This window comes from Rhinoderma darwinii, chromosome 4 (genome assembly GCF_050947455.1).
Source record: "Rhinoderma darwinii isolate aRhiDar2 chromosome 4, aRhiDar2.hap1, whole genome shotgun sequence".
Classification (NCBI taxonomy): domain Eukaryota; kingdom Metazoa; phylum Chordata; class Amphibia; order Anura; family Rhinodermatidae; genus Rhinoderma; species Rhinoderma darwinii.
The window spans coordinates 318758615-318785354 of record NC_134690.1 but is presented as its reverse complement, the minus strand read 5'-3'; the positions used below and the strand labels follow the sequence as shown (position 1 = coordinate 318785354).

Below are 26740 nucleotides of genomic sequence, written 5' to 3'. Positions count from 1 at the left end.
TTACTACTTGATAAAGACTTTTAACAGGGGCAAATGATTTGGTGAATGCGTGTTGATGCGAACGCTCGTCCCCAATCATTGCCCTGTGTAAACAGGGCAAAGATCAGCCGATGAACAAACACTCGTTCGTCTGGTAATTACTTTTTTTTTTTATGCGGCCAAAAAATGGCTGCTAGTTTGTCAGCAAATGCATGGGGAATAACGAGCGTCGTAACGATCAGTCCACTTATTAAACAATAATTTCTCAGTTTGTATGCAGAAAACGAGTGCAGATCGACAAGCCGTATTTTAAATTGGCGCAAGTTATAGCTTGGGAACATGGACGACTATGTAAAATCACCTTTGGTAATCTTACTAAAGAAAACTACTGCCTGAAATAAACAATAGATTGCAAAGTTATGTCATTTTTAGGTCCATTCTCTGCTGATTCATTTCTTAAAGGGGTATTCCCCTTTTATAGCTATTATCAAAACGTGCCATAAAAACCTGATAGGTTTGGGGTCTGCCTGCAGCCACCACTAGAGGGAGCTTTGCTACATAATGTTTTATCATTGATTTTAATGTACGGTATAGGCAGTATTCAGTAAGCTCCCTCTAGTGGTGGCTGCAGGGAACCAGAATTGTAGAATTTAACTTTACGTCTTATGCAGGCGCTTCGGATATCTGTATCAGAGAAATAGTTCTAACCTGTATAAAGATCTATTAAGAAATTGATCAGTACAGAATTCTGGAACTTTTAAATAAAAAAACAAAAAAAAACTAAATGGTATTCAAGAGTGGACATTCACTTTTAGTTTAGTCTAACTTTTAACAGCACAAGTATTTTGTTTGTGGTTATTCTTTATGTACCTCCTGATAAACTTTACAAGCAGACATCTTAGAGGTAAATCTGCCCCATATATTTTATAAACCCCTTTGCGCCTTGTTGGTTAGATAGTGACTTTTATAAAGTTCCTACTCTTTGGTAACTCTATTCACTGAGGGTTCCTTGATTCATGATAATGACTACTGATCCCTAGGAAAGAGAGCAGTTGCACTGAAAATGTAGTTATCTAGCAGAAACACTTGTGCTAAACAATGGGATGATGAAATATAGGATAGGGTGACTTTCTAAATGCGAGATGGAGGTGGGCCACTCAGTAAACTGTTACCTAAGCATTCCCATTGCACAGTGTTTTCTGAGAAATAGTAAATGCAATACATTTTTTATTTTGGGGTTAAATTAAATTGAGGCACAAAGTAAGTAATTTTTTCTTGTTCCTACTTTTGCTTCTGGGACCATTACTGAAATTAGGTTCGCTTTGCTGCATTGCTGGTCCTGGTTGATCTGGTGGAAAAACTGAGGGAAAACTACATGGTCCTTCTGCCAGAGTCTATCCCATTCTTGGCAGAACTCATGGAAGGTATGTTGTTCTCCATTATTGTGAAACCACATATATGTTCGGTAGCGCTTTATTACCAAAAGTGTTTCAATAATACACATGTGCCTACTCTCCTAGATTGTCTCCTGAAATAGGGTAGAAATTCTATGCAGAGCTGGCAAGTCTCCTCGAAAAAAGGCTTGCTGGCAACTACCGCTAGGGGAACTCGCTGCATATGTAATTATATTGAACCCATTAACTTCAATGAGAGCAGTTTGTAGTGAGCTTCCCCTAGTGGTGGCTGCAGGCAGCCCAATATTATCATTAATTTCTATGACCATAACCCCTTAAAGGCCAGGCCAACTTTGAGTTTTTCATTTTTGGGGGTTTTTCTTTTTATGGTGTCCATCTGCCGGTAAAAACTACATATTCACCGTATTCTACAGGTTGATACGATTACGGCGATACCAAATTTATATGTTTTATGTTTTACCACTTTTATAAAAAGAAAACTATTTGCTAAAAAAAAAATGTTTTGTGTCGACGTATTCTGAGAGCCATAACTTTTTTATTTTTCTATCAATTTAGAGGTGTGAGGGCCTAAATTTAGCGGGGCGAGTTCTAGTTTTCAACTGTGCCATTTTGGGTTACACGCTAGTTTTTGATCACCATTTATTCCTTTTTTTTAAGAGCTATGGTGACCAAAATACATCAATTTGCATGTTTTATATATTAGTTTTTTTTATGTCGTTCACCGGGTTAAATAACGCTATTTTGTGATGGTTCAGACTTTTATAGACGCGGCGATACCAGTTATGTTAACTTTTTAATTTTTTTTAACATTGCTTTAGGGAAAAAATAGGAGAAGGGTTTTTTTTTGAGCTTTTAACGTTTAACGCTTTTAGCTTGAACAGGGCTTAAAGGAGTACAATGATGGCAGACCTGGGGGCCTTTTTTAGGCCCCCATTATGCCATAACAACCACTGTAAACAGACGATTGTGCCGTGGGGGGACGCGTTGGTGTTTGAGGGGGGCGTCGTCGTCTGATGGGGTTCCCTTTGAGAATAAAAGTTTGGGTTCCCTGAATAAGCAAGTAGCATAAAAGACCGGTCTGTGGTTGGGAAATTATAATCTCATGCAAGCACATTTGCACAGACAGACTTTTTTACAGCAGAATGAATTTCCTGTTCCACAGACAGACTATTCACTTACCTACAGTAAAATGTATATGGTTTAAAAAAAAAAAAAAAAAAAAAAAAAAAAAAACACCAAAAAAATACCTTTAACCCCTACGACTTGTCACGTACTGGTTATAGATACTGAAAAGACCCTAACAGTTGGCAGGTATATAGTGAATACAAAAAGTAACAAATGTGCCTGAGGCACACTGAAAACCAATTTCCCAATTGCTAACTGATATTATTAAAATTTAACTTTTATTATTTTGCAATTAAAAATGTCCGTAGGGACATAAACGATGAACACGAACAGTTAAAAATTGTAGCCAATGTTGCTTTAGCACTCGCTCTGTTTTTACTCTATCTGCATATATAGCCAGACAGTGTGGAGAGCTCGAATTGCAAAGTATCAGACCAGCAGCTGCAGACTGCCGAGCTATGTTAGATGCAAAGTAGTGTGCGTGCTAGGAATGCTAGTCAAGCCAGGCTGTTTAAAACGATAAATTTAGCACCCCCCCCCCCCCCGACATGTTTCGCTGTCAACACAGCGTCCTCAGGGGATCGGGGCTAGTGAGCGCGCGTACATATTGTCACTCCCTTTAAAGACTTCGATTTACATCACACAGGATTCACCTGTGTTGGAACCAATAGGAGCTCTATTCAGAGAACGAGCCTCCAAACCATCGGATTGGCATATGAATTAGCCAATGTGGGGGCCGTATGTGTGGCCAATTGAAGTGCGCCAAGTGCGCATGGGCACCAGATTCACGGCTGGACTTAGTCAATTTTTTAGAGATTTAACTCTGTTAGCGGCGCATGCGCATATTAGACCCGGCTGGTCTTAGCCGATTTTGACATTTATAGCGATATGTGCGCATGTCTGGGCTTTTAGAGGAAGAACAAAGGTGAGCCTCCATACTACATGATTGGCATATAGATTAGCCAATGTAGAGAAAGTATGTATGGCCAATTGAGGTGCGCCGAATGCGCATGGGCACCAGAATCACGGCTGGACATAGTTAATTTTTGTTGATAATTTGACTCTCTTGGCGGCGCATGCGCATATCAAGGCCGGCTAGACTTAGCCGATTTTAATATTTATAAGAATATCTATGCGCATGTCTAGGCTCTTAGAAAATTAGAAGAGGATAGGTGGAGCGCGCTTGCGCACTAGAGTCATGAAGAGACTTGGTCAATATTTGTGGTGAGGATCTGGATACGTTAGTGGTGCAGGCGCGCTGTGCTCACAGTTGGACTTAGCTGAGTCCTACAGATGTCTGGATCAGTGCGCATGTCTGGGCACTTAGAAGATACCACAGCAGGGAATTCTACTAAGGATAAGGTACGTATTCCCATGTATGTATATTCTGTCCATACTGTGAGTTAGTGTATAGATTACTTTATATCCCACACTTAGGCAGCGTCCGATATATTGGTTCAATTAGGAAGGAGGAGAGAACAAAAAGGGGAAGACAAATAGTCCACATGGACATATTTAGTAAATAGGTTATCAGTACGGAGATATCTTGTCATTTTATGGATAGAGATATAATTTGGTCATAGTAGCTACATGACGATTGATAGTATATAATAGATAATAGATATGACGTTATGAGTCGATATAGGGCGAAGGGACTCGTGCGCATGGGCACCGTGAATCTGGTGCCCATGCGCACTCGGCGCACTTCAATTGGCCACACATACGGCCCCCACATTGGCTAATTCATATGCCAATCCGGTGGTTTGAAGGCGCGTTCTCATAATAGAGCTCCTATTGGTTCCGACACAGGTAAATCCTTTGTGATGTAAATCGAAGTCTTTAACCCCTTAAGGACGCAGCCACTTTTAGACCTTATGACACAGCCTCATTTTTTAAATCTGACGTGTCACTTTATGTGGTAATAACTCCGGAATGCTTTTACCTATCCAAGCGATTCTGAGATTGTTTTCTCGTGACATATTGTACTTTATGTTAGTGAAAAAATTTGGTCGATAAATTCAACATTTATTTGTGAAAAACACCAAAATTTTGAGAAAATTTGCAAAAATTCGCATTTTTCTAAATTCAAATGTATCTGCTTGTAAAACAGATAGTAATACCACACAAAATAGTGACTAGTTAACATTTCCCATATGTCTACTTTACGTTTGCATAATTTTTTGAACATCCTTTTATTTTTTTTGGACGTTACAAGGCTTAGAACTTTAGCAGCAATTTCTCATATTTTCAAGAAAATTTGAAAAGGCTATTTTTTTAGGGAACAGTTCAGATCTGAAGTGGCTTTGAGGGCCTTATATATTAGGAACTCCCACAAATCACCCCATTTTAAAAACTGCACCACTTAAAGTATTCAAGACAGCATTTAGAATGTTTCTTAACCCTTTATGCGTGTCACAGGAATTCAAGCAAAGTGGAAGGGAAATTTGCAAATTTCATTTTTTTTTGCAGAAATTCTGTCTTAATCCATTTTCCCTGTAATACCGAAGGTTTTTACAAGAGAAACACAAATGAATATTTATTGCCCTGATTCTGCAGTTTTTAGAAATATCCCACATGTGGCCCTAGTGCGCTACGGGCCTGAAACAAAAGCCCCAGAAGCAAAGAAGCACCTAGAGGATTTTTCGGCCTTCCTTTTCTTAAATTATATTTCAGGCACCATGTCGGGTGAGAAGAGGTCTTGTGGTGCCGAAACAAAGGAAACCCCCCAAAAGTGACTCCATTTGGGAAACTACACCCCTAGAGGAATTCATCTAGGGGTGTCGTGATCATTTTGACCACAGGTGTTTCATAGATTTCATTAGAATTGTGCAGTGAAAATAAAAAATTAGATTATTTTTCAATAAGATGTAGCTTTACCTCAGAATTTTTTTTTTTTCAACAAATAAATGAGGAAAAGCACCCCAACATTTGTAAAGCAACTTCTCCAGAGTACGGAAATACCCCATATGTGGTAATAAACCACTGTATGAATGCACATCAGGGATCAGAAAGGAAGGAGCGACATTTAGCTTCTGGAGTACAGATTTTGCTGGATTAATTTCTCGGCACCATGTCTCATTTGTAAAGCTCCTAAGGTACCAGTACAGTGGTAACCCCCAAAAGTGACTCCATTTGGGAAACTACACCCCTAGAGGAATTCAACAAGGGGTGTAGTGAGCATTTTGACCCCCCAGGTGTTTCATAGATTTCATTAGAATTGTGCAATAAAAATTAAAAATTAATTTTTTTTCCACTAAGATGTAGCTTTAGGTAAAAATGTTTCATTTTCTCATCAAATAAAGGAGAAAAAGCACTGTAACATTTGAAAAGCAACTTCTCCAGAGTACGGAAATGCCCCATATGTGGTAATAAACCACTGTATGAATACACATCAGGGGTCAGAAGGGAAGTAGCGCCATTTGGCGAACAGATTTTGCTGGATTGGTTTTTCTGCACCATGTCGCTTTTGCAAAGCCCTTTGGGTACCAGTACAGTGGAAACTAGCCAAAAGTGACTCCATTTGGCAAACTACACCCATTGAGGAATTCATCTAGGGGTGTAGTGAGCATTTTGACCCCACAGGTGTCTCATAGATTTTATTACAAATGGGCAATGAAAATGAAAAATTACATTATTTTCCAATAACACGAAGCATTAGTTCAAAATTTTTCATTTTCTCAACAAATAAGAGAAAAAGCACCGTAACATTTGTAAAGCAACTTCTCCGGGGTACGGAAATACCCCACATGTGGTCATAAACTGCTATTTGGACACACAGCAACGCTCTAAAGGGAAGGAGCGCCATTTAGTATTTGGAGTGGAGATTTTACAAGATTAGTTTTTTGACACCATGTTGCATTGAGCTATAGTACCAGTACAGTGGTACCCCTGAAAAATTACCCCGTTTTGGAAACTAGATCCCTCAAAGAATTTATTTAGGGGTGTAGTGAGCATTTTCACCGCACAAGTGTTTTGCAAAAATTAGTAAACTATAGATGTTGCAGATTGAAAATTGCCGTTTTCCACAGATATGCCATTTCAGTGCCCAATGTGTTGTGCCCAGCTTGTACCACCGTAGACACACATCCCATAAATTGTTGAGCGGGTTCTCCAGAATACAGTAATACCCCATATGTGGTCATAAATTGCCGTTTGGGCAAACTGCCAGGCTCAGTTGGACCACCATTTGGCTTTTGAAGCGCAGATTTTGCTTGGTGTTTTAGTGGTATTTTATCTTATAATGTGGGGGCATATGTAATCTGGGCGGAGTACATCAGGGTATATGTAATCTGGGCGGAGTACATCAGGGTATATGTAAGCTGGGCGGAGTACATCAGGGTATATGTAATCTGGGCGGAGTACATATGGGTATATGTAAGCTGTGCAGAGTACATCAGGGTATATGTAAGATGTGAGGAGTACATCATGGTATATGTAAACTGGGCGGAGTACATCAGGGTATATGTAAGTTGTGAGGAGTACATCATGGTATATGTAAACTGGGCGGAGTACATCAGGGTATATGTAAGCTGGGCGGAGTGCATCAGGTCATAATAGGATGATGTAATAATGGGGTGAATGAATAATCCATGGATTGGTGTGGTACGCTTTGAACCAATCCTTTATACACAGGCCGGGTTTATTGGGTATTATACAAAATATCTGCGCTCCAGTGTTGCCTTATTTTTGACTTCTTCACTAGCCCTATAAGCCGCACAAGGCCCTAAAGTTTCCTCATCTCTGCTGCATCTACAGGGTCCACCTGTGGGGTCCAGCAAATGACGATGTGGGGTATTTAGTGAAATTCTACTGGACCTAAAAATGAGTCTGGGCCGTCATTTAGAATCATTTTGCATCATTGCGTTTTGAGAGTCATAACGTGTTATTTTTCCGGTGACGGAGCTGTGTAAGGGCGCGTTTTTTGTGGAACGAGCTGTCATTTTTATTGGTTCCATTTTGGGGTACATGCGATTTTTTTTTTTATCACTATTTATTCAATTTTTTGGGAGATGAGGAAACCAAAAAACAGCAATGCTAGCACGTTTTTTATTTTGTTAACTTTATTCTGCGGGGCGATACGATTACAGCGACTCCAAATTTATTTCAGTTTTTTACGTTTCACTACGTTCCCACAATAAAAATACTCTTTTCTAAAAAAATCATGTTTTAGTGTCGCCATTTTCTGACAGCCATAACTTTTTAATTTTTTAGTTGATATCTCTGCGGGATGGCTTGTTTTATGCGTGACGAACTGTAGTTTCTATTGGTACCATTTTGCGTTACTTGCAACTTTTTGATCACTTTTTATTAAAAAATTTTTGAGACAAGATGACCAAAAAATAAAATACTGTCATAGTTTTTTATTAAAATTTTTTACGGTGTTCACCCTGCGGTAAAAATAATGTGATATTTTTATAGATCAGGCCGTTCCGAACGCGGCGATACCTATTATGTATAGTTTTTTTTCATATTTTCATTTTTTTTCTAATAATAAAGGAGTTGATCAGGGAAACAGGGCGATTATTGTTTTTATTATTTATTAACTTTTATTTATTTATTTTTCTTTCACTTTTTTTTTTTTAATTTTTTACTTTTTCTTTTACACTGACCTGGGGACATGAAGATCTGGTCTTCTGATCCCTGCTACGATGCACTGCACTACTTATGTAGTGCAGTGCATCGTAACTGTCATTCTTCATTTGACAGCATATTAGGTTCTGCCACGGGCAGGACCTAATAGGCTACCGTACCTTGGCAACCAGGAAGCCTAGTAACGGCTTCCTGGTTGCCATAGCAACAATCGCCACCCGCGATCCATCGTGGGGGGGGGGTGGGGGGTACAGAGGGAGCTCCCTCCCTCTGTAAACCACTTCAATGCGGCGGACATCATTGACAGCCGCATTGAAGGGGTTAAATGGCTGCGATCGGTGGTAACAGCCGCATGTCAGCTGTGTATAACAGCTGACAGCCGCTGAAGATAAAGCGCGCACAGCTCCTGTGCTCGCTTTATCTGCCGGGCGTAACTGTACGCCCAAGTGCGGGAAATCACTTGCTATTTGGACGTACAGTCACGCCCGTGTGCGGGAATGGGTTAAAGGGAGTGACAATATGTACGCACGCTCACTAGCCCCGTTTTGATCCCCTGAGGACGCTGTGTTGACAACGAAACATGTCGGGGGGGCTAAATTTATAGTTTTAAACAGCCTGGCTTGACTAGCATTCCTAGCACGCACACTACTTTGCATCTAACATAGCTCGGCAGTCTGCAGCTGCTGGTCTGATACTTTGCAATTCGAGCCCTCCACACTCTGTCTGGCAATATATGCAGATAGAGTAAAAACAGAGCGTGTGCTAAAGCAACATTGGCTACAATTTTTAACTGTTCGTGTTCATCGTTTATGTCCCTATGGACATTTTTAATGGCAAAATAATAAAAGTTACATTTTAATAATATCAGTTAGCGGTTGGGAAATTGGTTTTCAGTGTGCCTCAGGCACATTTGTTTCTTTTTGTTGTCACGTACTGGTACGCGGCAGCCGATAAGGGGAAGAATGGAGCGGGCTCACGGGATAAGCTCGCTCCATACTCAACGGGTGACAGGTGTGTTATACAGCCGACACCTCACTGCAACGGGCGGAATCAAAGATCACTTTGATTCCGCCCGCTTAAAGAGGCTCTGTCACCAGATTTTGCAACCCATATCTGCTATTGCAGCAGATAGGCGCTGCAATGTAGATTACAGTAACGTTTTTATTTTTAAAAAACGAGCATTTTTGGCCAAGTTATGACCATTTTCGTATTTATGCAAATGAGGCTTGCTAAAGTCCAACTGGGCGTGTTGAAAAGTAAAAGTACAACTGGGTGTGTATTATGTGCGTACATCGGGGCGTGTTTACTACTTTTTCTAGCTGGGCTTTCTGACGAGAAGTATCATCCACTTCTCTTCAGAACGCCCAGCTTCTGGCAGTGCAGATCTGTGACGTCACTCACAGGTCCTGCATCGTGTCGGCACCAGAGGCTACAGTTGATTCTGCAGCAGCATCAGCATCAGCATTTGCAGGTAAGTAGATACATCGACTTACCTGCAAACGCCGATGCTGCTGCAGAATCATCTGTAGCCTCTGGTGCCGATGTGTCCTCGCTCGTCTGACACGATGCAGGACCTGGGGCAGGAAGTGAGTGACGTCACAGCGTGATCTCTCGAGAACACGCTGTGTGTCTGCACTGCCAGAAGCTGGGCGTTCTGAAGAGAATTGGATGATACTTCTCGTCAGAAAGCCCAGCTAGTAAAAGTAGTAAACACGCCCCGATGTACGCACATAATACACGCCCAGTTGTACTTTTAGTTTTCAACACGCCCAGTTGTACTTTTGCAAGCCTCATTTGCATAAATACGAAAATGGTCATAACTTGGCCAAAAATGCTCGTTTTTTAAAAATAAAAACGTTACTGTAATCTACATTGCAGCGCCGATCTGCTGCAATAGGAGATAGGGGTTGCAAAATCTGGTGACAGAGCCTCTTTAACACCTTAAATGCCACTGTAAACCGCGACCGCTGGATTTAAATGGTTAGAATCAGGGGGCCCCCCTCTCCCGCGGCAGGATCGGCCGTTTACAGTGGTTGTTATGGCAGCCTGTGGCCTAATAAAGGCTCCCAGGTCTGCCATCTTTGTATTCCTTTGAAGCCCTGCCATACATTAATATTGCTGTATATCATGCAACCGATCCAACGATCGCTGCTTCAAGTCCCCTAGGGGGACTAATTAATAAAAAAAAAAGTAAAAAGCCGTTAAATAAAGATTTTTAGAATGTTCCAAAAAAAATATATATATTAAAAGCCTCAAAAAAACACCTTTTCCCATTTTCTCCCTAAAGCAATCTTAAAAAAATAATAAACGTTAACATAACTTGTATCGCCGCGTCTGTAAAATTCCAAACTATCACAATATAGCATTATTTAACCCGCTCGGTGAACAACATAAAAAAATAAAAATAGGCAAATTGCAGTGTTTTGTTCACTTTAGCTCTACAGAAAAAAGGAATAAAAATTGATCAAAAAGTCACATGTACCCCAAAATGGTATCTGTGAAAACTACAGCTCGCCCCACAAAATTTAAGCGCTTACACCTCTAAATTTATGGAAAAATAAAAAAGTAATGGCTCTAAGAATATGGCGACACAAAACATTATTTTTTTTTCTAGCAAAACATAAAACTTTGGTATTGCCGTAATCGTATCAACCTGTAGAATAAGGTTAATATGTCGTTTTTACCGCCTGACGGATGCCGTAAAAACAAAATCCCCTCAAAAAATGGTGTAAACGCAGTTTTTTGCCTATTTTACCCCAGAAATAATTTTTTTCCCGCTTCCCAGTATATTATGCTGTACAATAAATGGTGCCATAAAAAACGACAACTTGTCCCGAAAAAAACAAGACCTCCATATGGCTGTCGACGAAGAAATAGCAAAGTTATGGCTTTTGGAAAATTGTGAGGAGAAAATTAAATAACTCAAATTGGCCTGGTCTTTAAATGAACAGTGTCATCACAATTTTTTTTTTAATATGTTAAAGATGTTAGTGCTTTATTAAAAACGTTTATATTTATTTGTGTGTTTGTGTTTTACTTTTTCTTATTTTTACACTTTTTCTTCCCTATGGGGGCTGCCATTTTTTGTTCCATTTCTGTATGTGTCGATTAACGACACATACAGACATGGAATACGGCAGCCACAGTCCCATAGGGACTGCGAACGGGTCCCGTCCCATCCACTTCTGTGTACGCCGTCTGTGTGGGAACTGCGCATGCGCCGCTCCCACACAGTCCAATTTGAAATTGGCGCCGTCCGGCGCCATTTTCCTGTGGACCAGAAGTCGCGGCCGGACAGTAAGATTACTACTTCCGGTCGCGGCTTCCGGACTTGTGCACTTGGACCAGCGGCAGCAGACTGAGCGGACGGGCCGGAGGGAGCCGCGGCGGCAGGAGCAGGTAAGAGATTTCAATGTATGTTCGTGTTTGTTTACGTTTACTACTGTATGTAAACCTACTACACTGTGTGTTAGCTAAAAAAATGGCGACACAGTGTAGGAGGTTAGACCGTTCAAACCCCTCGTTTATCCCGGCACTAGCCAGGATAAAGGAGGGGGGGGATGCTGAGAGCTCACTAGAGCGAGGGCTTTTTACTCAATTTTGCAATGCTGCAATTTTGGGAATAGCTCCATCTAGTGACCAGCAATGGGAAATATTATAAATTATAATCTAATTTATAATATTTCCTGACTCGTGAAAAAAATTAGAACAATGTTTAATCACCTACACACTAAATGTTTAATTAAAAAAAAACAAACATGTTTTTCTGGCAACACATTCCCTTTAAAAAAAAAACATGTATTTCTGGCAACACATTCCCTTTAAAGGGAATGTGTTGCCAGCAAAACATGTTTGTTTTTTTTTAGTTAAACAATTAGTGTGTAGGTGATTAAACACTGTTCTAATTTTTTTTTTTTTTTTTTCACGAGTCAGAAAATATTATAAATTGGATTCTAATTTATAATATTTTCCATTGCTGGTCACTAGATGGAGCCATTCCCAAAATTGCAGCATTGCATGTGGTAAAGCAACCACATTGCTTTATGCTGCAAAATTGGGTAAAAATCCCTCGCTCTAGTGAGCTCTCAGAATCCCCCCCTCCTTTATCCTGGCTAGTGCCGGGAGAAACGAGGGGTTTGAACGGTCTAACCTCCTACACTGTGTGTCGCCATTTTTTGAGCTAACACACAGTGTAGTAGGTTTACATACAGTAGTAAACACACACACAAACACGAACATACATAGAAATCTCTTACCTGCTCCTGCCGCCGCGGCTCCCTCCGGTACGTCCGCTCCGTCTGCTGCCGCTGCTCCATGTGCACAAGTCCGGAAGCCGCGACCGGTAGTAGTAATATTACTGTCCGGCCGCGACTTCCGGTCCACAGGAAAATGGCGCATGCGCCGTTCCCACACAGCGGCGTACATGATAGTGGATGGAACGGGCCCCGTTCGCAGTCCCTATGGGACTGGAGCTGCCGTATTCCATGTCTGTATGTGTCGTTAATCGACACATACAGAAATGGAAAAAAAAATGGCAGCCCCCATAGGGAAGAAAAAGTGTAAAAATAAAAAAAAGTAACACAAACACACAAATTAATCCAAACGTTTTTAATAAAGCACTAACATCTTTAACATATTAAATTTTTTTTGTGGTGACACTGTTCCTTTAAGGGGTTTAACGTCCAATTTTTTTTATAAACTGAAATAGGTGGCGATTTGTACTAGGGTAGGATGTCACCCCCTTTGTTTACAGATGGCTAATTTGATAACAACTGGATTTTAGCCATAGTTCCGTCACCACCTTCATAAAATCTCTTACCGGTGTGCACTCTCACATGTGATGTAATAGACGGTAGAATACGATTAATTTTTTTCAGGAAGCAATGGGCCCCTTGCTTTCAGGGCCCCTGTGAAGTTGAACATAGGCCATATCAGCCCCTGACTTGTTTTCTTTGTTGTCCAGAGTATTCTCAAAAGTGTTTAATCAATACTTTTTGTTTCTTTATTGTATAGCTTTTATATGCATGGTTTATTGTTATTTTGTTGTACATGACCTGACAGTGCCTGATCTGAGCTTGCTTCTTGTATCTAGATGAATGTGAAGAGGTGGAGCAGCAGTGTCAGAAGTCAATCAAGCAGCTGGAAACTATTCTGGGAGAATCGCTGCAGAGTTATTTCTAATAGGTCTTCATTCATTTGTGCCCTGGACTTAGCTGGGTCATGGTGTACAATGTAAAACTTGATTTTTTTAAAGTGAGAAACCACAAGAATATTGTCTGAACTGTGGTAAAACGTGTGAGCTGTCGTCTGATCCTTCCATAATGCTCTATCCAAGTTGAAAACACGTGTGATTTCAAACCAAAGACTGTACATTTCTTCAATGTTTACCCCCGTAATCCAATCGTTCAGAGGGTTTTTAGTCATTGCCGTGGATACCGGATTGTGTAGTAGCTTATGCACATGTGCCTATGTAACGTAAGAGCCCGTCACTGAAGTTACGATGGTACCATGTTTTTTGTATACAGATATTTTGTAAAAAAAATTGCTCGAATGTCAGAGATTAAATACATATTTTACACTCTTAATGGAATTGTGTCTACTTTTCCCCTTGTGTATTCCCATTATAAATATTAGATAGTAGCTGCACTTCTTTCTAGCTTCTGTTATGTATGCGGATAAAAGCTGTGTAGATTTTTTGAAAGTTTACAGCCTTCTATGCAGTCTCGTCCCGGTAGCTGGATTTGCAGACTCATCCATGTTGTGTTAGTTGTCTTTGCTGGGTTACCCTGATGTCATATGCATCACTCTGCAGTGCTACTACAAGTAATGCTCTGTAGTGGTTAGTAGAGTGTTTATTTTACAGACAACGTATTGCTAGAAAAGCACTAGATGCCACTTTTACCCTTTCACCTATGACCGCACCCCTGGAGAGACATCCCATTCATTGGACAGGAAGCCTGATGATATAAAAAAGGACACACCTCTCCACACACCTAGTACGGTTTCCGGTCCTCCGGATAAGATTGTCCTGTTGGCAAAGCAAAACACTTCTACCTGGATTGCAGACCCCCTAGTAGTTTCTTACCTTCTCCCCCTAGGGGTTCTCTGAAGGTATAAGTCTCTTTTGGAGGGAGCAACCTTAAGCCTGGGGTAGGTATTCCCTCCTGTTCCGGTCCATCACTTCCCTCCTTAGAGATGGTTCAGGTCCCAAGGCGTGGGAGCTTCCTCTGGAGGGAGAGCGGTTCTCCCTGGGCCACGCTCCGCACCCTTGAGCTGGTACGCATGTCCCGGCGTTGGCGGCTTCGGACCGCGGCGGCGCATCTGTTCCGGTGGGTGACGTTCCTACGTCCAAGGAAGTCCGGCAGCCCTAACGGGGTGGAGGGGCTTCAATGGCGTCTGAAGCCGAGGGCCTCCCCAGCCAGTCCAAGGCCTACTTAGGCCTGAACAAAGGGAGCCACAGTCCCCAGCATCTCCTTCCACAATGGAAACGACCTGAGAAGCAGCAGGATGCACTGACAGCTTGGATGCCACAAGATCCTCTAGTCGAGTACTTGAAGAGGTGGCAAGACTTACATAAGGTAAGAAAAAAGGAACCCCCCTTTTTATTCTGCTAATACTGTTCCCTTCTCTTGTACATATGTTTTAGGTCAGACAAACTCCTAAAAAGAAATTGGAAAACATTTGTAGCCAAGTGTGTGCAGTTTGTAATAAAAAACTAGCACCTACGTATAATAAAAGACTATGCAAGATTTGTTTAGACAAAATAATCATTGAAGAGTCTACAAGTCTGGCATCAAGCATTAAAGACATTGTAAGGGCAGAAGTTTAAAAATGTCCTTAACCCCTTAACGACCAAGGACGAAAATGAACGTCATGGTCGGCTGCTAGTTCCCGCACCATGACGTTCATTTTCGTCCGCATTTCAAACTGTCACTCTGTGTAAACACAGAGTGACAGACCCGCGCTGACAGTTGTCCCCGACAGCTGAGACATCAGTCTCGCCGGACAGCGGACCATCGCCGCTGATTTCGGCAGTTAACCCCTTAAGTGCGGCGACGGATTGCCGTCGCCGCATTTAAGTGGTTTGAAGCACATCAGCAGCCCCCACGAAGTTATCGTGGGGGCTACCGATGCTTGTTACGGCAATCGGAGGTCAGATAATGACCTCCGGGTTGCCATGCACGGAAGCCTCGGAGGAACAGCCTCCGGCCGTTCCTCCTCTGCTTCCTGTCAGTGTGACAGTCACGTCACAATGACAGTTAGAGTACATTACACTACGTGTGTGGTGTAATGTACTCTAGCAGCGATCAAAGCTGCAAGACTAAGTGTCCCCTAGTGGGACAAGTTAAAAAAGTAATAAAATTTTTTAAAAAAAGTGTAAAAATAAAAGTTATAAGTTCTATAAACACTAAATGCTTTTTTTCCTATAATAAGACTTTTATTATAGAAAAAAAATGAACACGTTAAAAAAGTACACATATCTGGTATCACCGCGTTCGTAACGAACCCAACTATAAAACTATAATGTTATTTTTCCCGCACGATGAACACCCCAAAAAAAAATCAATAAAAAACTACGACAGAATCACAATTTTTTGGGTCACCACCGCTCCCTAAATAAAGAATAAAAAGTGATCAAAAAGTCGCATGTACCCGAAAATAGTACCAATAAAAACTTCTATCCGTCCCGCAAAAAACAAGCCCTTACACAGCTTTTTTGACTAAAAAATTAAAAAATTATGGCTCTCAGAATATGGTGACACAGAATTTTTTTTTTTTATAAATAAGTCATTTTATTGCGCAAACGCTAAAAAAAAGGACCAAACCTATATACATATGGTATCGCCGTAATCGTACCAACCCGCAGAATAAAGTAAAAATGTCATTTATAGCGTACGGTGAGCGCCGCAAAAAAAAAAACCTGAAAAACGGTGTCAGAATTCCTGTTTTTTGCTCAGGATTGCAAAAAAATGGAATAAAAAGTGATAAAAAAAAATCGCATGTACCCCAAAATGGTACCAATGAAAACTACAGATTGTCCCGCAACAAATAAGCCTTCACACCACTCTATTGATGGAAAAATAAAAAAGTTATGGCTCTTGGAAAGCGGGGAGTGAAAATCTAAAATATGAAAGCAAAAAATGGATCAGTCCTGAAAGGGTTAATTCATTTCTAATGAAAAAACGTATGACAACATGTTGGGTATTTCCGTACTCGGGAGAAATTGCTTTATAAAAAAATGGTTGTTTTTTTCCTCCTTTATCCCTTGTGAAAATGAGAAAATGCAACATTTTAGTGGAAAAAATGTTGATATTAATTTTCGCGCCCTAATTCTAATAAACTCTGCAAAAGACCCGTGGGTCTAAATGCTCACTATACCCCTAGAAAAATTCCTTGAAGGTTTTTCCAAAATGGGGTCACTTTTGGTGGGTTTCCACTGTTTTGGTCCCTCCAGTGCATTGCAAATGCGACATGGCACCGAAAACCATTCCAGCAAAATCATAAATCCAAATGGCGCTCCTTCCCTTCTGAGCCCTGCTGTGGGTCCAAACAGCAGTTTATTACCACATATGGGGTATTGTCGTAATCGGGAGACATTGCTTTACAAATGTTGGGGTGCATTTTCTTCGTTATTCCTTGTAAATAATAAAAATTTCTATGTTGTTTCAGAAAAAAGTACATTTTAATTCTTACAGACTAATTTCAATATATTTAGCGAAAAACCTGTGTGGTCAAAATGCTAACTATACCCCTAGATAAATACCTTAAGGGGTCTAGTTTTCGAAATGGGGTCGTTTATGGGGAGTTTCTATCATTCTGGCAGCTCAAAGCTTCTCCAAATGTACATTGGGGCCTAAAACATTTTCAAGCAAAATATGAGTCCTGAAAGCTGGCGGGTGTACCCTTCCTTTGGGGCCCTGCCGTGTGTCCAAACAACGCATTAGGGCCACAATGTGGGTATTTTTGAAAACAGGAGAAAGAGGGTGATAGATTTTGGGGTGTGTTTCTTCATTTTCATGGTCGCTTTACAAAGAAATCGGTCTTCAAACAAATACTTTTATGAAAAAAGTGAAATTATTATTTTTTTCACCTGATATGCAATAAATTTAGCAAAGAACTGTGGGGTCAAAATAATTACTATACCCCTAAATAAATACCTTATGGGGTCTAGTTTTCTAAATGGGGTCGTTTATGGGGAGTTTCTATCGTTCTGGCAGCTCAAAGCCTCTCCAAATGTACAGTGGGGCCTAAAACATTTTCAAGCAAAATATGAGTCCTGAAAGCCTCGGGGTGCTCTCTTCCTTTTGGGTCCTGCCGTGTGTCCAGGCAGCGCATTAGGGCCACAATGTTGGTATTTTTGAAAACAGGAGAAACAGGGTGATAGATTTTGTGGTGTGTTTCTTCATTCTCATGGTCGCTTTACAAAGAAATTGGTCTTCAAACTGATACTTTTATGAAAAAAAGTGAAATTATTTTTTTTTTCACCTGCTATGTATTAAATTTATCAAAAAACTGTGGGGTCAAAATACTTACTATACCCTTAGGTAAATACCTTAAGGGGTCTAGTTTTCTAAATGGGGTCATTTGTGGGGGTTTCCACCATTCTGACACCTATGAGCCTCTGAAAACCTGGCTTGGTGCAGGAAAACAAAATGTACTTCAAAATTTATAAAATTATTATTCAATTTGTAAGTCCTCTAAATTGCTGAAAATTTATTTTATTTTTTCAAAAGTGCTGCCAAAATGGAGTAAAGAGATAGAAATATATATTTAATTAAAAAAATTGTACAGTATGTGTGTACATATGTGACATATTGCAGTTAAAAATAGGGGAAAATGGTAATTTTTACAAAATTTCTTCCATTTTTCTATTTTTTAATTAATTTCCGCAAATCATATCAGTCTACTTTTACCACTAAAATAAAGTACAACATGTGACGAAAAAACAATGTCAGAATTACTTGGATATTCAAAACTTTCACAGAGTTATTCTCTGATAAAGTCAGACATACCAGATTTGACAAATCTGGCTTGGTCATTAAGGTACAAACATGCCCGGTCATTAAGGGGTTAAAGGGGTTGTCTCAGATTTAATGACTTTGGGTTAATGCTTGTAATTTATAAATTTAAATACATTTGTAATATACTTACATTTTCCAAAGTGGCCCCGTTCCCAGATCCTGCCGTGGGGAACTTGACGGGTGACGCTGGCCGCTTTGTTGATCTTGAATTCTTTTCCGAGTATACGACACGTCACTTGTGATGTGGTGTATATCGACTTCTTCTGTTGTAATGCGCAAGCGCGGCCCCTGCTGTTATCTCGAGAACAGCAGGGACCGCGAGAACAGCAGTGACAGTGCATGCGCGTTACGGGCAGTGAAGCAGAACAAGCCGATATACACCACGTCACAAGTGACGTGTCGTATACCCGGCAAAGAATTCAAGATCAACAAAGTGGCCAGAACCAGTGCAGAGAATGACATCACCCGTCAAGTTACCCACGGCAGGATCTGGAAACGGGGCCACTTTGGAAAAAGTAAGTATATTACAAATGTATTTACATTTATAAATTGCAAGCATTAACACAGTCATTCAATCTCGGACAACCCCTTTAAGTCCCTAAGAAAAAACAAAGATCAACCATCCACTTCTAGCCGGATGAATTTATTTGATTCTTCTGCTGAAGTAGGCTTTTCAGTTAGAGGACGAAGCTCTTCAGATAGTACCTCTGATGAGGATAAGGGAGCTAACCACAGAAAAAAAGTGGGACATATAATAAGATTAAAAACACAAAAAATCGCCATACTCACAAATTGGGCAGGTATAATCCCAACAGGACGCAGCCAGGTCAAAAATGCTGCTGAAGGAAAGTGCACAGGTGTGTTTAAATAATAGCCACTCCCACTAGCCTTGAGGGGAGTGGCGTGTGGTGCATGGGATATGTAGTAAAAAGTAAATGAATAGTGTATAATGTGCAAGTAGTAATATGTGTGAAATATAGGGGGCAGTACTGAGTATAGTGAGTGGTGAATAAAGTGTAAAATATAGGGGGCAGTACTAAAAGGGTCAGGAACGTGAGTGATGCATGAAGTGTGGGTGCAGTGTGTAAAACATGGAGGGATAATGCGTAAATCATGAGGCACAGCCTATATAGCCTGGTAGCAGCCTATTTGTAACGCCATGATAGTACATAGAGCGGGCTGCCCTGCTTGCTATGCCAGACCGCAACACACCATGCTCTACCAGCATTGTGAGAAAACACGAAAAGTTCCAGTTAGGGACTCGCAAGTGTGGGGATCCGTGACGTGTATTGCGAGCTTGCGTTCTTTTGGCCAAAATTACAACCAATACCCCATGTATTTTCCATGTTTACTTGTATTATATTTACTACTTTTTGGAAGCAGCCGGGTCTTCAATGCTGGGAGAGCATGGTGTGTTGCGGTCTGGAATAGCAGGCAGGGCAGCCTTCTCTATGTACTATCATGGCGTTACAAATAGGCTGCTACCAGGCTATATAGGCTGTGCCTCATGATTTACGCATTATCCCTCCATGTTTTACACACTGCACCCACACTTCATGCATCACTCACGTTCCTGACCCTTAAGTACTGCCCCCTATATTTTACACTTTATTCACCACTCACTATACTCAGTACTGCCCCCTATATTTCACACATATTATTACTACTTGCACATTATACACTATTCATTTACTTTTTACTACATATCCCATGCACCACACGCCACTCCCCTCAAGGCTAGTGGGAGTGGCTATTATTATTTAAACACACCTGTGCACTTTCCTTCAGCAGCGTTTTTGACCTGGCTGCGTCCTGTTGGGATTATACCTGCCTAATTTGTGAGTATGGCCATTTTTTGTGTTTTTGAGGATAGGGGAGGAAAGAATTTGTTCCAAGCAGAAGATATCGATCAGCTCGTTTAAACTGTAAGAGCAACGATGAATATCGAGGACCCAAAAGTACCCCGTTCTGTACAGGGCATTATGTTCGAAGGCTTAGTGCCCAAAAAGTAGAGAAACTTTCCGCTCCTTAAGAACATAACAAGCCTCATCATGAGGGAATGGAAAACCCAGATAGAAAGATTGGTATTCCTAAGTGCCTTAAAAGGAAATATCCATTTGATGAAGTGGTCTGCAGGGATTGGGATAATTCCCCTAGACTCGACGCCCCAGTGCCAAAAATATCTAGGAAGAGTGTTCTTCCCTTTGAGGATCTAGGTTCCTTATCCGATCCCGTGGATAGGAAGGCAAATTATTACCTCAAAAAGGCCTGGAAAGCTTCTGTGGGGGCTTTTAAACTATGCATTTCAGCCACTTGTGTAGCTAGCTCTCAAATGTGAAGCTCTAATTGTGCTAGCCATATTTTTAGAGACGAGATTCCTAGGGATCAAATACTCTTCCAGTATTGTCTAAGGCAGCAGATTTTCATGACCGACGCCTCTGTAGATTCTGTGCGCCTCTCGGCCCGATCAGCTGCCCTCTCAAACTCCGCTAGAAGGGCTATCCTCATGGAAGGGGGACAATGGTTCCAAAGGGAAATTATGTGCAATTCCCTGCTCTGGAGATTTTCTATTTGGGCCCCTCTAGATGACCTATTAGAGAAAGCATCTGATAGAAAAAAGAGGTTCCCTACACAAGGGAAGCCAACGGATTCCTTTCATCCCAAAAGGTTTAACAAAAACCTAACCCCAGAATACAGGAATTCAGGGCCTCGAAGTTCCCCAAGAAGAACAGGGGCTTCCATTTCAGGCCTCAAAATGACCCCAAAAACAGAGACCACCGACAATGACGCTAGAAGATCCATGGTGGGGGGACATCTATCCCTATTTTACAAAAATTTTGAAAAAATCTCGGCAAACCAATGGATCCTAGGAATTGTAAAAACAGGTTACGTTCTAGAGTTCATATCCCTTCCTCCAGCCAGATTCTTTCCTACAAAAGCTCCCTACAGTCAGAAATTATATCACTTATAAGAAAAGGGGTGTTGATTCAGGTCCCAAGTACAGAAACAGTCAACGGCTTTTATTCCCCTCTCTTCCTTGTGAAGAAACCGGAAGGGAAATACAGGGTCACTATAAACTTAAAAAGCTAAACTCATACTTGACCTACAAAAAGTTTTGCATGGAGAGCATTTCCTCAACCATAAATCTCCTCTCCAAGGACTGTGTGATGGTATCACTAGATCTGGAGGATGCACATTATCTGCCAATACGCAGCCCTCACCAAACATATCTAAGGGTAGCAGTGACCCTCAACAGATCCGTTTTCCTTCCAGTACAGAGTCCTCCCCTTTGGCACTTCACAATCCCCAAGGGTTTTTCACTAAATTAATAGCAGAAATGACGTCTTACATCAGGACGAGAGACCTCCTCCTGATTTTATACCTAAACGATTTCCTAATTGAGGCGGAAACAACTCAGACCCTGGTTCGGCAGATAAAGGTAATTAGTTCTATCCTGTTGAATCTGGGATGGAACATAAATCTAAAAACGTCAAACTTGATCCCCTCAAACAGATGTGTCTTTCTGGGAGTTCTAGTCTCCTCCAGGCAGATGTCCTTCCATCCAGAGGGGAAGATCAATCCCCTGATAGACAGGGTCTCAGAGCTATATTTAAACCATCGAACATCTTTCAGGAAAGCGATGTCCATTCTGGACATCATGCATCCCAGCAGTATTGTGGGCTCATTTCCGGTCCAGGGCCCTACAATGGGACATTCTAGATCAGTGGGACAGGAGCAGTCTCTCCCTAGATCAATCCCTCTACATTTCATCTGCAGCCAGGCTGTCTCTCCGATGGTGGTTGAACAGGAATTTCATGGGTAACCACACCTACTCTCAACATAACTACGGATGCAAGTCCCTGGGGTTGGGGAGCTCATTACAACTCCTTTTTTTTGTCAGGGTCAGTTGGACTGCCCAACTGCACAAAGGTCTTCCAACTTCAGGGAGCTGGCAGAGGTTTTTCAAACAATGAAAAACTCTATACCAGCAATTTCAGTTCAGAATGTGAAGATATATTCAGACAACACAATGACAGTGGTTTATATAAATCATCATGGAGGGACGAGATCATTCCCACTGATGGATTTATCTTCCCAAATATTCTTTTTGGCAGGGCCCGAAGAGGTTACACCAGTCAGAATGGTGTTTGAATACAAAAAATATTTCAGAAAATTGTTTTCAAATGGGGGATTCCCTCAATAGACCTGTTTGCGTCCAGAGAGAACAGAAAGGTCAAAAGATTCACGAACATCTTCCATAGACTGAACCTTACTACATCGCTTGGTGTCATCTGCAAAAATAGAAATAGTGCTATTAATCCCATCCTCTATATCCTTAATACCCTGGGGTACACCACTTATAACCGGAGACCATTCAGAGTAGGAATCGTTGACCACAACTCTCTGGATACGGTCCTTGAGCCAATTCTCAATCCAATTACAAACTATACTTTCTAAAGCTATAGTCCTTAATTTACCCATTAGACGTCTATGAGGGACAGTGTCAAATACCTTTGCAAAGTCCAAAAACACTATATCCACAGTGGCCCCTCTGTCTAGGCTTCTGCTCACCTCTTCATAAAAACAAATCGGGTTAGTTTGACAACTTCTGTCCTTAGTAAAACTGTGCTGGCTGTCACTTATAATACTATTTTTTTATCACATAATCCTGTATATAGTCCCTCAATAGCCCCTCAAACATTTTCCCCACGTTGGATGTTAAGCTTACTGGTCTATAATTACCCGGGGAAGACCTAGAGCCCTTTTTGAAAATAGGCACCACATTTGCCCTGCATCAGTCCCTTGGCACTATACCAGTCACTAGAGAATCCCTAAATATTATGAAGAGGCGGACAGAAATAACTGAACTAAGCTCTTTAAGAACTCTAGGGTGTAACCCATCTGGTCCCGGGGCCTTGTGTACATTTATTTTATTTAGCTTGGACCATATCTACATTCATCCAGTTCAGTATATCAACTGATATATTAACATAACTGGCATCGGCTACATCAGCTGCTCTTTCTTCTGTTGTATATACAGAGCTAAAGAACCCATTTAGTAACTCTGCCTTCTCTTGATCCACTGTGACCAACTCCCCATTACCACTATCTAGGGGTCCTACATGTTCAGACCTTGGCTTTTTTGCATTTATATACTTGAATTTTTTGGGGATTTGATTTACTATACTTGGCCACCTGCCTTTCATTTTGTATTTTTGCTGATTTTATTACCTTTTTACAGATTTTATTAAGCGCTTTATAATTTAAAAAGGCTACAGCTGTACTGATTTGTATTTTTCAAATGCCCTTTTTCTTTGTCATGTATTGCCCTTTTTACAGAAGGTGTAAGCGATGTGGGGTTTTATTTTAGTCGTTTGTACTTGTAACCTATAGGAATACATTTTTCACTATAATTACCAAATGTAGATTTGAAAATCTCTCATTTATCATTTGTACCATTATTTGGCACTCGTTCTTCCCAGGCTATATCCCGAGAGCGTGGAAGGGATTTATACATTTTGCAGGAATAAACATAGATCCCCTAGACAAACCAGATATTCCCTTGATACTAGATTTTCTGCAAGCAGGATTAAATAAAAACTTCAAACCAAACACTTTTAGGGTATGTTCACACGCAAACTCAAAAACTTCTGAAAATATGGAGCTGTTTTCAAGGGAAAACAGCTTCTGATTTTAAGAATTTTTTGAGCAACTCGCGTTTTTTACGGGCGTTTTTGGAGCTGTTTTCAATAGAATCTATGAAAAACTGCTCCAAAAACGGCCCAAGAAGTGACCTACACTTCTTATTCGCGGCCGTTTTTCAAAACAGCCCGTCGGAACAGAACGCCGTTTTTTCCATTGTAATCAATGGGAGATGTTTGGAGGCGCTCTGGTTCCGAAAAACGGCCAAAAATAGGCCATGTGAACATACCCTAAGAGTTCAGATTTCTGCATTAAGCTCCTTTTTTTGGGTTCAGATTGACAGAACACCCCTGGGTCAGTAGATTTCTTACAGCCTCTTCTAGGCTTAAACCCGAGATTAGGTCATCGGTTCCTCCATGGGACTTAAAGAGGCTCTGTCACCAGATTTTGCAACCCCTATCTGCTATGGCAGCAGATCGGCGCTGCAATGTAGATTACAGTAACGTTTTTATTTTAAAAAAAACTAGCATTTTTGGCCAAGTTATGACCATTTTTGTATTTATGCAAATGAGGCTTGCTAAAGTCCAACTGGGCGTGTATTATGTGTGTACATCTGGGCGTGTTTACTTGTTTTACTAGCTGGGCGTTCTGACGAGAAGTATCATCCACTTCTCTTCACAACGCCCAGCTTCTGGCAGTGCAGACACACAGCGTGTTCTCGAGAGTGGTGCCGATGTGGCTGACACGATGCAGGACCTGGGGCAGGAAGTGAGTGACGTCACAGCGGGATTCGTCAGCATCATACACTCCCATTCCTAACGCCCAGCTAGTAAAAGAAGTAAAAACGCCCCGATGTACACACATAATACACGCCCAGTTGTACTTTTACTGTAAACACGCCCAGTTGTACTTTTGCAAGCCTCATTTGCATAAATACAAAAATGGTCATAACTTGGCCAAAAATGCTCGTTTTTTAAAAATAAAAACATCACTGTAATCTACATTGCAGCGCCGATCTGCTGCAATAGCAGATAGGGGTTGCAAAATCTGGTGACAGAGCCTCTTTAAATATTGTTCTCCAGGCTATGGAAAATTCACCGTTTGAACCACTTGACTCCATTACCCTAAAAATAGTGACACTCAAAATGACATTTTTGTTAGCCATCACGTCAGCACGTAGGGCAAGCAAGATACAGGCACTCTCTGCCTTTCCTCCATATACCCTACTTTTAGAAGATAGGGTCATCTTGAAAACTTTACCAGGGTTCTTTCCTAAAGTAGTCTCTCCAAGCTTCCAGAGCTTCAGTGAGCTGCAGCTAATCAGAACAATTAAGTTCTGCTGAGACAAGATCCCTTGGTCAAAATGCTATGTGTGAACAAGTCTCTTACTAATACTATATATAGGGCATTTTTTTGCATAATTGTTTTCATAACATGGAACTACCAATATGGACCAGAATATCTATCAGATGATATCTCTCCAATATTAATAAGTACTTGTATAAACAAAAAAAAACAAAAACATTTTTATAAAAAACACTTCAATTCGAAGTCTGAATTGAGTCCTAAGGGCTGAAGCGTTTTTAATTGATAGATCCAAAAACTTTCTTGCTTGCTCATTTTTTTTAATAAAATCCTCCCCCCTCCAATGATTATCAATTGGCGTGGAGCAATCTTTTTGCAGAGGGTGTTGCACTATGTGTCTTCCTTTTTCCATCTATTAGAGACATAAGATCCTTTTCCTACCAGGAGTTCTTTGAATGTGGAGGGAGACGATAAGGAGCTTGGTGGAACTACAAGGATAAGAATTACCATCCACACCCTCATTGGATTGCGGACTGTCCACTGCATTTTTCTGGGAGAGAGCCCATACTGAAAGATATTGGACTGTTACCAGTGCCGTCTGAGCGGTAAACTTCACTGTACTTTATATAAGCCATACATTTAGTTTATGTAAATCAGAATCGCCAGCCTCCAGAGTTCTTCGGGGCCTACTCCACCAGGGCTGCGTCCACTTCCTCGGCCGAGAGAGCAGAAGCATCACTAGATCAGATATGCAAGGCTGCTACATGAAGTTCCCCTCACACCTACCTCAAGAATTACCGATTACAACTGCATACAGCCTCTGACTTGGCCTGTGGTAGAAAGGTACTACAAGCTGTGGTCCCATCCTAAATTTTGACTTCTGTTGTATATCTCCAGGGGTCAGGGGCGTAACTAGGAAAGACTGGGCCCCATAGCAGGCAGACAAAACTCTTGACTGGGGCCCCCGCCCAGGTGCCACAAGCAGCCCCCCTTATAGATAGTGCCCCCTGTAGAATGTGCCACACACCCCTGTAGACCGTGCTATACAGCCACGTCTATAAACCGTGTTACGCCCCACTTGTAGATAGCGACCCCCACCTCCCCCTTGTAGATAGTGCCATACAGCCGCCCTGTAGATAGTGCCATACAGCCCCCCTGTAGATATCGCCATGAAGCCCCCCTGGTATATAGCGATATACAGCTCCCACTGCATGTAGTGCCACACAGCCACCCTCCCTTGTATATAGTGCTGCACACCCCCTCCCTTAGTAGATAGTGCCACACACAGACCCCTGTAGTTTGCGCCACACACAGCCCCCTGTAGATAGAGCCACAGCCCTCCACCTTGTAAATAGTGCCACACAGCCACCCCTTAGTAGTGCCACACGGCCCCTTTCATATAGTGCCACACAGCTCCTCTTTTATATAGTGCCACGCAGCCCCCCTTTGTATATAGTGCCACGCCGCTCCCCTTTGTATATAGTGCCACAAGGCAGTGGCGCATCCGAGAAAGTTGTATCAGCCAGGGGATGTCAATCAAACATGGAAAGTTTGGTTTGGAGGCAGGACTATGTGACTCGTCAGGATAGCGGCACGGCCCCATGACCCTTTAATGAGTAATTCGCATATAGATTTTGCTGCATCTGAGAAAAAAACATACAG

At 41.4% G+C, this 26740-nt stretch overlaps 1 protein-coding gene across 1 annotated transcript in view; it reads left to right on the top strand.

The window, feature by feature from the left end:
• The window catches only part of HEATR1 (HEAT repeat containing 1), a 102002-nt gene extending 88309 nt beyond the window's left edge, over window positions 1-13693 (top strand). Inside the window, exons 44-45 of the mRNA XM_075862760.1 lie at window positions 1295-1403; window positions 13201-13693. Coding sequence (XP_075718875.1) covers window positions 1295-1403; window positions 13201-13289 — 198 coding nt within the window. The 3' untranslated portion in view covers window positions 13290-13693. The remainder of the gene's footprint in view (window positions 1-1294; window positions 1404-13200) is intronic.
• Window positions 13694-26740: the final 13047 nt, after the last annotated feature.